This window comes from Megalops cyprinoides, chromosome 3, assembly GCF_013368585.1.
Source record: "Megalops cyprinoides isolate fMegCyp1 chromosome 3, fMegCyp1.pri, whole genome shotgun sequence".
Classification (NCBI taxonomy): domain Eukaryota; kingdom Metazoa; phylum Chordata; class Actinopteri; order Elopiformes; family Megalopidae; genus Megalops; species Megalops cyprinoides.
The window spans coordinates 35939334-35956822 of NC_050585.1; the positions used below are offsets into that span (position 1 = coordinate 35939334).

At 44.2% G+C, this 17489-nt stretch overlaps 1 protein-coding gene across 9 annotated transcripts in view; it reads left to right on the plus strand.

Moving 5' to 3' along the window:
- nbeaa (neurobeachin a) overlaps positions 1-17489 on the plus strand; it is a 210281-nt gene that overhangs the window by 79741 nt on the left and 113051 nt on the right. For all 9 annotated transcript variants that reach the window (XM_036523380.1, XM_036523381.1, XM_036523384.1 and 6 more), the window contains exons 7-12: positions 324-443; positions 1714-1860; positions 10169-10366; positions 10730-10863; positions 12946-13054; positions 15117-15269. In XM_036523380.1, coding sequence (XP_036379273.1) covers positions 324-443; positions 1714-1860; positions 10169-10366; positions 10730-10863; positions 12946-13054; positions 15117-15269 — 861 coding nt within the window. The remainder of the gene's footprint in view (positions 1-323; positions 444-1713; positions 1861-10168; positions 10367-10729; positions 10864-12945; positions 13055-15116; positions 15270-17489) is intronic.

Sequence of the window (17489 nt, forward strand, 5' to 3'; positions counted from 1 at the left end):
AGGTATTCACCTTCCTCAGCCCTGCTTGGACTAATAGTTAATGTCCCATTGCAGGTTTCAGCATGTTAGACCTCAGTCCTTACGGTTATTTGTAAATGCATTTTTTATAGCAGAAAGGATGTGCTTAATAAGAAGTAGAATATAAACTGTAAAAAATAATGTGTCAGAGCTTGAGTTCCCGAGTTCCCAAGTGCTGACTACATTGTGATTTCAGCTGTCAGCTGCAAGCTTTGACGATAAGACTGCATATATACTGACAATTGTTAGTAGCTGTGTGCTAACCTGAGTGATTAACACCTGTCTCTGTTCTTGTTTTCTTTCAGTGGTACATGATCAGTATTGTTCACATCTACAACCGCTGGCGAAACAGTGAGATCCGCTGCTATGTCAACGGTCAGCTGGTCTCCTATGGTGACATGGCGTGGCACGTCAACACCAATGATGTAAGTGCTCTTCTCCTTGTGGCAGTAGTCATACTGCTAGATGACAAGGGGGAGGAGTAAGGACAGAATGGGAGGGGGCATAGCGCAGGTGAATGGAGTAAGGGTAGAAGGGGAGCGGACAGTCTTAAGTGGAGAAGTAAGGATAGACCGGAGGGGATGTACTCTGGGTGAAGGAGTTAGAAGGCATGCATAGGGGATAAAGTCCAGACGGGAGGAGTAAGAATTGAAGGGAAGGGGATGGAGTTTGGGAATAATGAGCCCCAGAAGCTGCCATCTGTGTGGTTCATTTGACTTGCAGTGAGGCCTTCACTGTCTCAGATATCACTTTTTTTTATTCTCCTGTGTTAGATGTTGTTGCTGCAGGATTGAGTCAGTGTGCTTCTTTGATCTTCCGCTGCTGTAGGAAAGGGTGCTCTAAAAGCTACATAAATCTTCGACAGAATGCCATAAATGACAAACATCAGTTTTTATTGTTTTGGCACTGATTTGTGTCTGTAGCCTCATGGGAGCTCAAAGTTTTCCATTTGAATAACAATTTGTCACTGTAATGTTCGGGAGGGAAGAAAAGAAATGTATTCATAATAAAGGGAGAGAGAGTGAAAGAGATAGAGAGTAAGAGACAGAAAGCTCTGTTCCAGCAGAGCAGTGAATGTTAAGGATTTATGGGATTTTTTGGCCACGGTGTTTCTCCAAGCAGGATCTGGGTGACAGATCCCCAGAATCTGAGAGAGACACTGGTTCTAGAGCGGAGATACAATAGATCTAGGGAGGAAGTACACAGTATCTATGGTGGAGCTGCACTGGATCTTGAGAGAACACATACTGAGTTTCAAAACCAAGAAAGATGTGATTGGGTTTGGGATAAGCAGCTGTTCATTCTGGCAGGTGCAAGCTCGCACTGCACTTGTACAAATCTCTCAGTAGGGCATGCCAAGGTTCCTTGCAGACTTTAAGAGAGTAGTGGCCAGATGTACTATCTTAAGCTTCAGTCAGAATGCTGATGCATGAGGGACTTTCAAGGAGCCAAAGTCTTTTTAAGATTCCCTCTTAAGTGTTAGGTCTGAGACTCTACCTTCTGTGAGATTTTGGTGACTGGATTCTTATTTGCTGTGTTTACATGCTAATGTAGATTCCACTTGAGTTTGCTTGTCTTTTCTTTTAAATTTGTAGCCTCTTCACTTATTTTGAATATTGAACATGCAGTTTTCTCCCTTTGAGAGCTCAGCGTAAACGCAATGCCCTTCTTTCCCTTTCTCTGTTTTTGCTACAGAGCTATGATAAATGCTTTCTGGGGTCGTCAGAGACAGCAGATGCCAACAGAGTCTTCTGTGGACAGCTAGGGGCAATCTACGTCTTCAGTGAAGCACTCAACCCTGCACAGATATTTGCAATCCATCAGCTGGGACCCGGCTACAAGGTATGTGTACATTCTAGGAACAGAATCAGCACAATCATGTTTCTGTGGCCTGTCTTCTACACTGGAGCACTTTTCCTTGTGTCTCTAAATCCTGTGACTGCTGGCTGGCTTGAATAAATGCAGGCATACACCACATGGTTCTGAAGAAAGAGGCAGCAGTGAATGGGAGAGAGCAGAGGCCACTGAACAGGCATAATATGGGCAGCCTGTCTGCAGAAGGAGAGGATAGTTAAGCGGTCGGATTCTTGACTGTGCGCCCAGCTGGTTCAAGGTGTTTGCCTGCAGTTTTTATTCTGTGTGACCAGTGGGTTAATTTTCAGGGCTCTTCTCACAGATGTCCTTTGAATGTCCATTCTGAATGTCATTACATTAATACTTGTTTTTTGTTTGCTTTGCCGATGTTCCTAACCAGGACTTATTAGCGTATGCCATATTAGCCATTTATACCGCCTGTCGGAATATTATGCTACGCATGTGGGATTAAGTGTGCCTTGCTCAAGGAGAATACTTCTTGACCAGGGTTCAAACTTGCACCCTTATCGTGGGACTGTTGGCTAATGCTAACAGCTGAAAGACACAGGATCCCTTCTTCACGATGTTTGAAAAAAAAAAATTACAAAGCCTCCCCAGTTTCATCACACGACCTACTTTAGAGGTTTGGCTGCTCTTGACACGAGCCTAGCGTGATCTTCTCATGTGTAGTGTTCGTCACGCACTCTCTTGTGCATAGTGTCCTCCCAACAGCCAAACCCCACTCTGTCGTCTGTGCTGCAGTGCTTGTTTAATGTGCCATTAGGATACAGTGCTGAGTAGCAAAGAGGAAAGGCTTCCAACCACCTGTCTGAGATTCAGAGAAGCTTCAGGCTACGTGAAAGTCCCTGGGGTGTTTCCCTTCCTTGGTTTTACTATAATCAGCCCTGACTTGCTGTTTCCCTTATTCATGGCAGCCCTAGACCTCTCGTTACCGCGCTAAGGTGCCCCGTGGTGTTGGGTTGATTGCTGAAAGAATTGGAGGGGGCAATCTCAGAGGCAATTACCTGTTCCTAATGAAGTCCCGAATGGGAATTCTCTCAGTCTGATGGGCTGCGAGGTTGTGTGGTAAACACGGGTCATGGTGGCACCAGTTTCCGTGATTTGCTGGCTTTTGGAGAAAACGGTGAAGCTATAGCCGTCAATTTTGATTTCTCAGGATGCCAGAGCAAGACTGGGAGAGCTGTCCTGAGGAAAACAAGATGTGTGCACATCTGGCAAGTTCAGCATGCTGCCAGTGGACCTTTACGTCTGAGCACTGAGCAAACCTGACAAGGGAAGGAAAACAAGCCTGTTTACAGGATTTGGAACAGATGACACTGGGGGTTAAATGCCAATTAGTGGATATAATACAATTCATTTCATCTCAGTCCCCTTGTTTACGCTCTTTATATTTCCCTTGTCTTGTCAGTAGAAGCCGTCAGCTTACTTTTTACTTTTTCTCTACTTAAATTGCAGTTGCGGTCAAATAGAAAGAACAGATTTCAGGAAAGAAAAAGACTCCTTTCAGGAGGTAAATTAAATGGATTGATTTTAAAGTGGCACTGCATCGTAACTCTGGCCATATCATTAAAATAAGAGATTGATGCCCAGGTGTGGACCTACCCCTTAATTCAGTAAGGGCCTGTCATGGTGGAAGGTGCATCTTTGCTGATGAAAACTGGAAGATACAACAAGGAGACCTACCGGTTCTGACAATTTGGGTATTGTCTCAGAGAATTAGGTGTAAACCTGGGGAAAGGCATCGATCCGGCCATAGAGACACTTCAGCCTTAATTGGTCTCCTTTCCATGGTCAGTTTTTCTCCATACAGTTTTTCTTCAGTAGGATCATCAAAGCTGTTGAGTAGAGAGGTAAAATGAATGCTCTTAATCCATCCAATGTGGCCATAAAATATGATACCAAATTTGTTTAAATTCAAAATTCAGATCAACAGTGCATGAATAACTACTGCTGTAGCATTACAAGAAAGGTTTCATGGACACCCTCGATCATATTCTAAGCTCCAAGGTGAATATTATAGCTTGATTAATCTTTGTTAAGTAATGGAATGATGGGAGTGCTGACACACAATTTACCAGCTGTATAGAAATCATTGACAAGACATCCATCAGCTTTGTGATGTATAGATTGTCAGCCTGTGGACACAAGACAAAGTGTAAATGAATGGGACCTGCAGGGGCTCTTTAATGAAATTCCGTGTTAAAAATGCACGGCTTGTGCACCATTTCCTGGAGATCTGAGTGCTCACAGGCACACGGTTGTTTAAGCATTTGGTAAAACTCTCAAAGCCATATCTGCAGAAAGAGAGAAGTTCTGCATTATTTATGCAGATATGAGCATTGCTATGATGCTTCATTTGTTTAGCTGGTTGTAACAAGCTAGTAAAAGCATAAAATCCCTGATATATATTTGTATGCTTCAGAAATGAGAATGGATGGCTTCTTTTACCGGGAGAGGCTCCTCCAGGACCAATGTGGCTATGGACAAGTGCTCATGTATTATTTATGAGGACAGAGTTGATCATTCAATATCACAGCGTTATGGGAAGCCTCTTAGCATTTTCTCACAAACTCCTAACATGTACCTGTCTGCAGCAGATTGCAGTTGCAATCTTGGTGGTGGCTTCTTATACAAGGCTGCTAGTTTAGGCTCATCAAAACCATCCAGGCAAAACTATGTATGACTTGGCAGCACTTTTCAAATGTGGCCCCTGTGTGACATACCTATCTGTATTAGACAGATTTGGCCTAGAACACAGTGTGCTAGCTGGTTGCAGTTGTGCTCTGTTGGTGTTAACAAGAGTCCCTGCTACATCGTTTGAAAACCTATCACTGCATTTCACTACAGTCTGTTTGCTGTCTGAAAAGAAAACATTTAGCAGCCTTGGTAAGTCTCTTGAAATTTATTTTAATGTTAGGCTGTGCAACCAAAAATATAGCAGGTATATTTTATGCTTTTAAAATGTGAATTGTTTATTAAACTATTAAAGGTTCACAATGTCAAAGTTCAACATGTAGCAGTGTTGCAGTCATGTCTGACTTGTGAAGTATATGTGGCCTGAATGGGTGTTTTTGACTGGTATATGTTACCATTGGCAGTTGGTTTTCATAACAGCTAAATTTCAGGGGCCACTGACTTTTCCTTTGAGAGCTCGACTATCCTCTAAAAAGTCATTACTGTGAAGGATATGGAGAGAGCATTGCATAGCATTGACACCTTTGTTCTCATCAGTTCACAAAACACACGTTGGTGGGTTATTCACGTTGGTCGATTATTCCACTGCCTCATTAACTGTTGCACTATTCCACACCACTGCACTGCAAAAGTGGTATTGTGGGTTGCCCCTATCATATGGTGCATTCATGGACTTGAGCACCTCATGGATAATCAAACACCCAGATCTTAATTAACATCCCAGGGCCTAAAGTAGCTGTCATGAGGCACAAACAAATCATATTAAGCAAAACAAAAGCGACTAGGAAAATACAAGGCCTATATCACAATTTCCTCATCAGTTAACAGTATGTCTGATATCACGCATATGTCAGGTATGGTTTCCAGACATATCCCCACTGTCCAGGTGAAACAGACTTCAGTCACAACTTCTCCAGTGTCCTGCTCATACCAGATGTGAACATGAGCACAGGCTTAATTGGCCTCCTTTTGAATGTGATGTTGGATTCATTTCTTCACTAGAAACAGATGTCCAGATGTCCAAATACTGTGTTGCAGCCAACAAGCTACACTCTGTGGGTAATTGCTAAATTTCCCCTCAGTTCATAGCTGTGAGAGATTAAACAGCAAATGAGAAAAAAGTTTGGGGAGGTGAAATTAAGTTCTGTCCAAGTCAGGAACCTCAGCTGTGACATTCCACACATTGTCTTTGCCGTCACACCTCCAGGCCTGCCACATGCCTCTCAGCAGCCAGTGAGGGACAGGAGCATGGTAGCACAGAGCGGAACGTGAAGGGTTAATTCTATTTCCTGGCTTCCCGGAGAGGTGGGGGTCCTGAACGGGACGGGTCCCCGGGTCCCAGAGCGGGGGACAGTGATCCGAATCTGACGTGACCCCGGTGTCAGGGATGGATGGATTGTGCGAAGCTGCACCTCGTTCCGGGGACGGCCTGTTCCATGCCACTTGCGTTCCCCTCACCCTCTCTGTCAGTAAAGACAAATGTTATCTCCCTGTGAGGGGACCCGCTGGTTGTTATCTTACTCCAAGCTCTGCACCGCCATCAGGGTGGCTGTCAGATGTTTGAAATACAGCGCGTGGAATACCGTGAGCCTGTGAGCATGTGCTTCATCATGCCCCAGTGTGGAGAAGCCTCTCACAAGCTCTAGCATTGTCGCTGCTTATGGCATCTCCTTTTATGGTGGTTATGATGGTGAAGTTCCAAAAACATGTTTCTTACAGTATATTGATGTGTAACATTAATTACATAAATATGACAGATTTTGGGTTCCATGTGGGTTCCATTTCTTAAAGTCTCCCTGCATGGCTCATATAGACCATAGCACAAGCCTTCCCTGATGCCTACGTGTAAAGTGGTATGCCTGAGGCAGGCTGAACTTAAAGCCATGTGCAGGCAAAAAGCACTCAAGAGTCAGTTAAGGCCAGGGTCTTTGTTGTTAAGAGGACATGTATGAAGACAGCTAGGGTAAGCCACGGCCAGCCACTGTGTCAGGCCTATTTGAGCTGCAAGTGTTTGGGGAGGTGGGGGATGAAATTAGTGCACGAATATCAATGCTGTGGTGTCGGCACTGTGTTTCTTTGAGGGTAATGAGGACAGTTATGCCTTTTTATGCTGTTTGGACCACTTAAGCTGTCAACGAGGGCAGTCATATTCTGGGAAAATGTCACTTTCTGAATGCGGAGGCATTGTATTAATCAAGCCCAAAATCTCATCTCTTTTGCTGTTGTTTTTCCTGACTGTAAGACTGTAAAATCCCTTTTTTCCTATCATTTTTGGGATCAGTGGAGATGTAATATTTGATATATTTGCTCTACCTTTGCATTTATATTCTGTGCTGTGTCATTATAGTGTATAGAAAAAGGCAGCAATTGTGAAGGTTGTAGCAAAAAAGAAATCCTTGCATGGATAACCACTGCTTGGTATGACATTTAAGAAATCTGAAACAATATATTTGTCACACCATCTACTTCACCATCTTACCCTAAATGTTCTTGAAGATTTTGTCTTTTCTTTGCTTGGCAGAGGCCCTTATCCAACAGCTTAAATGTCTTGCAGAATGTCTTATAAACAAAATTTCTTCAATATATGATCGACAAGCACATAACTGAGGCCAAGATTACATCATACCACCTCCTGACCATCTTTGAAGATTGTGGGATGTGAACATTGCAGCTAAAGACCGGGACTCTTGCATCGGGTAGTGTGAGAGAGATGAATTTGCAATAAATGCCCACGTGAGATCCCTATCACGGGTAGGGCATCCCAGCACACCTCTAGCATGTCACAGATTTTTTTGTTCCAAATTCTGCATAATCGCCTCTCACCCTGCATGAAGAGTGAGAGGAGCTATGAGCTAATCACTCTATGAGCACTCCCAGTAACCAATACGGGCTGAGGACAAGCGACCAGCTGATCAAAATAATCAACAACAGCATAGAGGCATGCAGCTTAGCTTCACAGTGTATGGACCCTCTCTGTGCAGAGAAACGACTGTGAATGGCTGTGACTGTGACTGTGACTGTGAATGACTGAATGACTGAGAGTGAGCAGTCGCAGGAAGTGAACCCAGTGTTTCACACCATCTGTACAAATGAGGACTGGAGATAGACAAAGACAGAGGAACTTCAGCTGCCTATTAAGTGGATGGCAGCCTGTGTTAACAGTCAGTTAGTACTCTGTTGAGTTAATACGAATATGTGAAGCTGTTGAAGAAGTTTGTTTCAATCGGATCTACATCTGTCAGTTTTCTATCGGCATTACTGGGAAAGCAGGACTGTTTGTGCTGTGTAGCCTGTTGCACAGACATCAGTAGCACATTGGCCTGTTTTCTACCTTCTGTTTGAGGTGATAAACAACAGAAAAGCTATTTCTGCTCTGTTGTGTTCATGTCGTATGCAGAGAACATTGTGTCAGGAGGAGAAACCAAACCCATGAACCTAACTTTCGCATTTAAATGATTTGATTACACTATTTAGAACCTTTTCACATTGCTCAATTAATCATTGTTTAAGAAAAAAACCAATCAGAGCCCACTCTGCTGTAGTGCGCTTTTGGACTTGTGGTGTGAAAAATAGCCATTGGCTGCATGCGAAGGTGTCAGAGCAGTGAAGCAAATGCAGTGGTTGTTGTTGTAAGATGATTCAAGCGTACTGTTGGTGATTCCCAAACAAGGTTACATAAAGGAGAAAAGGGTCAAAAAGTTTAGACTGAGTACCTTGCTCTGTGGTTCAGTGACACTACCCAGTCAGGGCAGGGTTATATGGTTATGGATTCAAGACCAGTTCCTTGCCCCAAGACATTAGATTGCCACCATATATGTGCACTTTCAGATAACTCTGCTTTTATTGTGCATGTCATTACTCAATGTCTGCTGGCATGTGGCTGAATTAAAGATGAGATGAAGTGCTTGGCGTGAGCGCCGCCCTCCGGGCCCCTCTGCCGCCTGGGGATTTCCTGTGCCTGCAGCCACAGCGAACTCGACAGGCAGCTGCCGGAGGCTGAGAGTACCAGACGTACTGCCTCCCGGGCTGCTTGGCCCACAGCATTGAGGTGAAGCCAAATCGGCCTGCGCTTTAATCCTCTGTTTGTCTACATAGCTTGGGGGCAGAGATACTCTCGCTGCAGAGCATTCGTTAACGACATTAATTCCCTCACCACTGCGTGTTCAGCAATGAAGTGTCAGCAAATGGCGCGTCTCTTTCCCGAGTGTATGTGGGCCAGGGGATGAGAGAGAGTGTGAGTGTGTGTGTGTGTTCAACAGGGTCCCTCCTGCTGCTGGCTACTGGCATGAAGATGGTTATTACTGAGCACCCGACTCAGGGGAGAATCTGATGGCATGAGTTTGCGACAACAGGTTCTGTGACTGATGTGAAAGTTCGGGGCAGCAAAGTGTGGCGGATAGTGTGTGCTGGCTTGAGTCACAAATTCCATATCTCTGCTTTACATCAACATAAATGTGCTGGAAAATTACACCTACTGAAAGTATAGGCCTAGTTGTCAAATGGGGATGGTGAAAGCTGTGGGGTTTGTTCACAGTTTGGAAATGGTTCATAAGGGAGGGAATCCAGACATTGGCTTGTGTTTATTTCCCCTCCTATTTTGGTCTTTGGTAGCATCCTCTCTGTAAGGTGGGAGAGATGCCACACGTCCTTTCTTTGGGCATTGGACTGATACACATTATTCCTGGCCACATCTGATTTTTATTTATTGATTTATTCATGTCTTTGAGCTGTTTGCAATTAAGGGATGCCGTAAATTTGCCAACACTGACAATCTCCGCTCCATTATTGAATGAACTCTTCTGCTTACATCATGTCAATTAAGATAATGTAGTGCACAGCTTGTGAAGGGGGCTGTGGAACTGGTAATTAAGCATCTCGTTTTTGGATGATGTGAATGGAATTGTCTGTTGGGCCATAAAATATCAGGGCTACGGAATCTCGGCAGGCAAAAATTATGAACCAGCAAACAGGTGTAAAATTGTGCTCTGACTCAGTCCAGAAAGCCTTGCCCAGTTCATGGCATGTTCTGTGATATAATTACCTTCAACTTTACCTTCATTTTTTCACTCCCTCTTCAACTCCTGTCAACTCTCCCTTACTCTCACCCCTCCCTTTTGCCTGCTGTGGTGCATTTCATCATCTCCCTGTGGCCTCCCTCTTTCATCCTCACCTCCACATTCCTACCCCTTCATCCTTGCTGTTTGCCTACTCTGAACTCTAGACCTGCAAGACAGGCTCATATGCTGAAGATCTTGGCCAAGTCCAAGCTAGGATTGGGAAGGATTTTCAGCAGATGTTTTTCAAGAGAAACCCCTCCCTCATTGTTTTCCTTTTTTTCCTTCGTCGAGAGTCTAACTCAAATTCAGATTTAAATTCAAACGCTTTATTGGCACGACTGTTTCAATGATAATAATGTGGCCAAAGCAATCATTTTTACACAGTCAGGTGTATAACATGTATAAACAGATCGATAATGAATGAATTCACCCTTCACACTCTCTCTCTCTCTCTCTCTCTCTCTCTCTCTCTCTCTCTCTCTCTCTCTCTCTCTCTCTCTTCTCTCTCTCTCTCTACGATTCAGAGCACCTTTAAGTTCAAGTCAGAGAGCGACATCCACCTGGCAGAGCACCACAAGCAGGTGCTGTATGATGGGAAGCTGGCCAGCAGCATCTCTTTCACCTACAACGCCAAGGCCACCGATGCCCAGCTGTGCCTGGAGTCCTCGCCCAAGGAGAACCCCTCTATCTTTGTGCACTCGCCCCATGCCCTCATGCTCCAGGTGAGTGTGTGTGTGACTGGGCACTCCCTCAGACCTGTCTCTCTGAGGAGGGGAGCTTAATAAATGTTGTGTAGCTCTGCATGTGTTCAAATCTCTCTTTCTCTGAAAAAGTAGCTTGAGGCACTGCGCTTTCTCTGAGACAGGTTGATGAAGCATTACATGTGTGTAACTGTGCTCCCTTGTCACAGACTATAGCTGATGAAGCTCTGTGTGTATGGAGCTGTGCTCTCTCTGTGACAGACTGGCTGATGAAGCTCTGTGTGTGTGACTGCTCTGTCTGATCAAGCTCTGCGTGTTTAACTGTGGTCTCTCTGTGACAGTCTGGCTGATGAAGCATTGTCTGTGTAACTGCTTGCCTTGCAGGATGTGAAAGCCATTGTGACGCACTCCATTCACAGCGCCATCCACTCCATCGGCGGGATCCAGGTACTCTTCCCGCTCTTCGCCCAGCTGGACTACCGCCAGCACAATGACAGCCAGGTGGAGACCACCGTGTGGTGAGTGAGAGGGGGGATGTCACCCCTCATTCTCTTTTCAAAGCTGTGAAATTCCAACTTGGCTCAGTGATGGTGTTGAGTTCCCACCTCTGCAGACTCAGGAGTGGCTCCTCCCAACCACAGCATGCCATTTGCTGTGTCTGTGGTGTCCACTTTGAAGGCCTCTTTGAATATGATACTCATGCACAAACAAACTAGAATCATTAACCAATCACGTCATTTTTTTGGCCGTGGGTATGCCATTCCTTCCTGGGGGCCTTTGCTGTGCATGGTGGCGTGTTTGATTTGCAGGCCGGAGCAGTCAGTATCCCAGAGCACATCCTTTTCACTCTTCACCCTCTGCTCGGCTAAAACGTCTTAGAGGCAGCCAGCACAACAACAAGCACCTTAGTTCAAATCCACAGTGTCATTCCTTTTTCCCTCCATCAGTAAACAATAACACAAACTGAAGCCCGTGCATGTGTGTGTGTGGGAGGGGGACAGATAATCAGCGGACAAACAGCAGGGATTTGGGAACAGAGGGAAGCTGCCGTGTCCTGGCCCTTTTCCCAGCCCCTTTCACAGCCTGTTCCCTGAAGGTGGGCCCGGTTTGTGCAGGCCTGCTCTGGCGGTACCTGCAGCACACACAGAGCAAGAGAACAGCGCGACGGGTGTGTTGTGGTTCTGGAGCGGCAGGCCAGTCCTGCAGCAGGGCCCCGGACAGCTGTGTAAGGAACAGGACAACCAGCGGGTACTCACTCACCCAGGCGTGCTACCCCCCTGGGTCCCCCCCAACAGACAGCAGAGATAAAGTGCCGCTTTCCCCTGGTCAGCTCTTGCCCTACCGCTCCACAAGCATTGACGGTCGAGCAGACATAATCAGAGGAGAACATTTAGATTGTCCGAGCTTTTTACTGGCCTGCTGGGAGCTTTCCTTGAAATGCCTGAAAAATTCTGTTTACTGCTGAATTCTTCTGATTATACTGCTGCAAGCTCCAGGTCAGCAGTGCGTAGATGAGATTTTCAGGGCAAGAGTTTGAAAGCTTTTCTATTTGAAGGCACGACCTCTGCATTTCTGTCTAACATCTAAGTGTGGTACTACAGCTGGCTTTCAAGATATCATGAGCTGTATCAGATATTTAGAGCAGCATACATTTATAATCACTGTGCTGAAATGTGTGAAGATACTTATCTTTTAAAGGCGTGTCAATGGCTAGGTTGAATATCATGAGCTCATTTTATGTGACAGTATGCACTTTCAGATATGTCAAAACACATTGTCAAATGTCGCACTGTTAGCCAGGATCAGGTTCTATCAGAGCATCAATATATCATAGTTTCCAAAAAACATCAAATCGTACAAAACAAGCCCCTAAAAAGAAATTCCAGAAAATATTTCTCATGTTCAACTTTTATGAGATCTTGGCATTAAAGACGTGTCATTTGAAACAGAATTTTGCACATTTTATTAACAGAGTGTCAGAGTGGGGAAACTGTTCGCAAAAAGCACGTGCACTAACATGTTTTACACTAACATTCTTGGGCATTTTGGAATGGCTGTAATTACAGAGTACACAGCTGATCAAACTGATGTTTGTTTTTGACAGTGATGACATTTCTACCATACTTAAGCCAAGATTTAAGACCAGAATTGGCCTGAAAAAATCTGTTTTCAAAAACTTTGATTCCCCGCCACCCTCCCCCTCAAAAGCCAGCCTTGTCTGAACCCATTAAACATATAGCACGAAAGAGGGCAAACTCGTTAAATTTTAAATGATCAGCTAGTGGTGGGGGTAAAGCACTATATATTCCATACAGAAGTCAATTAAAAAGAGCTGTGTTTGTCGCATTGTGTTCAATCCCTTGGTATTTGTAGAATTGATTGTATACACTAATGCCTTTAGCATTTTAATTTCATTGATTTTTCTGGGGGTTTGTTTGTGTCGGTACATGAAGCCGTTTAGCATTTCTGTTTTGGGACATATTAATAAGTGCCACTGTGACTTTATAAAGACCTTGACATTTGTTTGTATCTAACTACTTTTTAAAATTTTTCGTCCGTGTCCGTGTCCGTGTGTATATGTGTGTGTGTGTGTATCACAGTGCCACACTCCTGGCCTTCCTAGTGGAACTTCTGAAGAGCTCCGTGGCTATGCAGGAGCAGATGCTGGGAGGCAAGGGCTTTCTGGTCATCGGCTATCTTCTGGAGAAGGTACATTACATTAATATGGAACAGTCTACATTCTGCTTGATTCTTTACATTACTAGTAACCAGGAACAACCAGCCAGACATTCCACATCGTGACATTGTGCGGAGCATACCACAGTCTGTCCTGGAGGTGTACTCTGACAATCTGACAAATGTTCTTCATTCCAGCCCGGAATTACACAGCGACATTCTACATGGCATTCCACATACCAGCCCGGAGTAGCACTATGCCATTTCATATTCAGACTGCTGAAGGGAAGCCTAGTTCTTAGTATGTGCTGCATTGTGGTTCCTGTGTTTTTGTTTTGGTACAACAATAAATCAACAGGAAATGCAATGCTTTGCTTTAGCTTGAGTTGCAGTTCAAGTAAAACTGGAAGTTGTCCCAAACTGAACTGAAGTCGAAACTTCACCTCTGTCCCATTCAGAGCTGGCTCCAGTTCCATATTTCAACACTATCTCCACCTCAGTTCGGTCTTGGTGACTCCTGTTTGGTTTCAGCTTATTTTTTTTCTAAGAAGCCAGATCAAAAAAAAAAACAACTACTAGAATAGTCCTATTTGTAGAGGTACTCATCATGCAAGTATTTGTATGCATTGCAATTAATGTGTGTACATTCATGAAATATCAGGAAAATGTATACAAAGCTGTAATGCCTCAAATTACATTAAAAACAGCATGGAAAGTTAATTTAGTATATCAACATTTGCTGTTAAATGACAGTATCCTTATTGCACATTATACTTACAGACTTACTAAAGTGTAGATTTAGAAGATATGTGAATTAAATACATTATACTGTCAGTTTAACTGTCTGGCCAGAATACTTTTTCTAACCTTAAAAAATCTCTCTACATGTGATGAGGCCATCTCCTAGAGAGGTTTTCATTACCAATTCCAGTTCCAATTCAAGAATCGAAGCTCCAGTTCAAGAATTGACTAAAATATTTCACTTCTATTTTGACTATACAGCAACTTTGCAATTGACAGTACACCACCCTCTCTCTCTTGTCCAAATATCTCTCTACCTGCACCAACTACACACTTCCGGTCTCCCAACAGTACACCCCTCTGTCTTATAGGAGTACACGTCTTATATCTCCCTGTTGTATCCATTATACCTCCATCTATCCTAGCAGTACTCTGCTAAGGATACTCTGTTTCAGCATTACACCTCTTTGCCTTTCTAACAGTACACCTCTTTATCTGTTCCAACAGTTCACCTCGCTCTCCTGTGTGTACTCCGCTCTCTTTTGACAGCACATCTCTCCTTCTTCCGACAGCACAGCTCTGTCTCCCAAAAGTATAGGCCTACCTCTTGATCTCTGTTACAGTGTGCCTCTATCTCTCACAGTAGTCAAACTCTCTATCCCAAAAGTACACCTATCTCTATCTCCTGACATTACACCTATCTGTCTCTCCCTATATTACACGTCACTGTCTCTTCCTACATTACACCTCTCCATCTCTCCCGACAATGTACCTGTCTCAGTTCTCCACCTCTCTTTGACAGCCACTTAGCACAGAGGCTTTCTGTCTTGAATCTGAGAAATGGCCCCACTTTGTCACTCATAAAGTTATGCCAGGGCAGGCAATGTCTCTCAGGCAGTGAAGGGCAGTCCCTTGAAGGCTGGCATTTCTGTACTCTCTCACCTGCTGCCTGCCCCCTATGTGCTTCAGTCCTCGCCATCTGCAGCAGATCTGTCTCTGCTCCTTTCTTCTCTCCAAAAACACCTGGGTGGAACAGAGTTTGACAGGTAGACACTAACACTTGCACCCTCCCACGGTCATTTTAAATGTCTGTTCTCCTTCGTACTGTGTGTTAGTAGACACACACCAATTGTTTGAGCCAAGATAAGGCTGGACTCCCCATTAAACCCTTTGGGCTGGAAAAAGAATGTCACAACGACACCGCGGATTGAGTACTGGCTAGTCTGTGTGTTACGGCCGATTATGGTGACACACTCCCAACTAATTCATGTTAAACTTAAGCCTGTGGGTGCAGGGTGCCAGAAAAGGCGAATACACCATTTGATTGAACTGTTGTCTCCTGCCTGTTGTCCAGTCCTCAAGGGTCCATATCACGAGGGCGGTGCTGGAGCAGTTCCTTTCCTTCGCCAAGTACCTGGACGGTTTGACCCATGGGGCGCCCCTACTGAAACAGCTGTGTGACCACATCCTGTTTAACGCTGCCATCTGGATCCACACTCCCGCCAAGGTGAGCTCCCCCATTCTATGCTGCCTCAGGATATGTCCAGGTCCATCCAGCTGTGTCAGTGTGACTGTCCGTTCTGGTGTCTCCAAGTATCAGAGAATGCAGGTGGGCTACCAGCAAGAACAACAGCTGTCATTTAGATTGGAAGATTAATGATTAGTTTTGTAGATTTTTTTTTTGGAGAGGATGCACTCTTTTCCTCAGATTGAACTTTAAATGTTGAAAACCCATGCACTGTAGGAAGTTCTTTGAGTTGACGTTATTAGTGGTATACCGACGCCCACTAATACCTAAAAAAAAATATATAAACATATTTGCAGAATTTCCCTTGGACATAAAACCCGACAGCATTTCATGGATGGCCATTTCAAATGTAGTTTATCATGGCCCTGAAATGAATGGACTGTTTGCCCGGATTATAGATTTCCCCAGAGTCAGACTGAGCTTGCTTTCATATTAGCTCATAAAACCAAGAGATGCTGGTGACAGGTTTAAAGAGTAAAAATTCCCCCGGTTTGATAATGACCCGTGAAATAGGAATGGAGAATATCAAAGCGGCTGGGTTTTTGTGGAGAGTACACTCCCTACGGTGCAGCAGTGGCGGAGGCCTTTTAAAGAACTACAGTAAATGCATGTGGAGACTAGAGCTGCTTAGAGGGAGAGGCTCTGAGAGAGAGAATGAAAGAGAGAGTACAGAGAATGAGAGCGAGAGAGGGGAAATAGCAGAGAGGAATGGATAAAAGCACCTTTACATAATCCAATACTGACAGGACTATTTCCCCGGGCATGTGAAAGAGAGGCCAGATCTTTCGTCATTTTAGCCAGACATAATCTGCTCCACGTAAGGGGTAACAGCCAGACTTTCCATGACCATACATTTTTTTTTTTTGGAAATTCCCTGATGACTGAGGTCCTCCAGTCTGTCTCATCAGAACACAGGGCTTTGAAATTTGGGAAGAATTTAGAATTTAGAAGAATCATCATTTATGATGTGGTACAGTAGAGTCCTCCATTTTATGGCAACAGAGCATCCCACACTGAGTTTCATCTACAAATTCTTAATCTGTTTTGATGGCAAAATTGAAAGACAAAATTTACTCAAAGGAAATGGGCCCATTCCACTGGCATGGCATGAAATGAACATGCTGCTTTTCTTTTGTGTCCCTGTATGACAGCCCTGAAACAACTAGAAAACAAAAGCCATGATGCATACCAAGTACCACACTGTCTTTGGCTCTGTGTTTTCATTGGGGCCAGAGACCCAGTGAGAATCCTCGGTTAGCATAATTACCAGGGGCGTGTAAATGAGTGCCAGGCTGTGTGGATCCAGGCAGGTGTCTCAGTCCCCAGGGGCATGGCGACAGCTCTGTGCAGGACTGTGAGCAGCATGGCAAAGTCTGCACCTTTAGGGGAGAAACGTAGGGGAACAAAATCACTGACAACCTACTGCCCTCTGGAGGACCACAGAATCTAGCTTTAACAGACTACGTAGTTGTAACCATTTGTTTTTTTCCCAAGTAGCAGTAACCATGCTAATATTGAGAAATAGTAACCATAATGTTAATTTTTTGCCAAGTAATAGTAACCATGCGAAACAGTGAAACCTGCCCTCTGGAGGACCACAAAATTTAGCTATACCAGACTAGGTAGTTGTAACCATGTAACAGTTTGTTTTATAAAGCAGTAGTAGCAACAATATTATTTATTTTACTCAATAGTAGTAAACAGGCCACTGCTTGTTTTACTGAGTAGTAGTAACCATGTCATTATTTTATGGAGTGGCTTATTTTATGGAGCAGTAATTACCATGCTGTATTTCATACTGAGTAGCAGTAACCATTCTGCTGTTTGTTTGTACTGATTAGTAGTAGCCAGTGTTCTTTGTACTGGGTAGAAAGAGTGACCCATTGTGTTTATCTGCAAAGAGGCTTTTCTGAGACAGTATTTTAACTGTTAACACTTGCTTATTCTGTACTTGTGTGCACATACTTTCATGTGGCTCAGAACGGGAGAGACAGAGGCTGTTAGTAAACAGGAGAGAAAATAAAACACTCAGAGTGATGTGCCTGCCAACAGAGGTGATGCAGCAAGGCCTTCGACAGAAACGTCAGCGGCCTCATCTGTGACAGTGAAAGTGTGAATCTTTACAGTGCATTGGTGCGTGGGAGTTCTCTCTCCTCTTCTCCTCTTTCCAAGTATAGAACCTCTGTCAGATGACAGCTT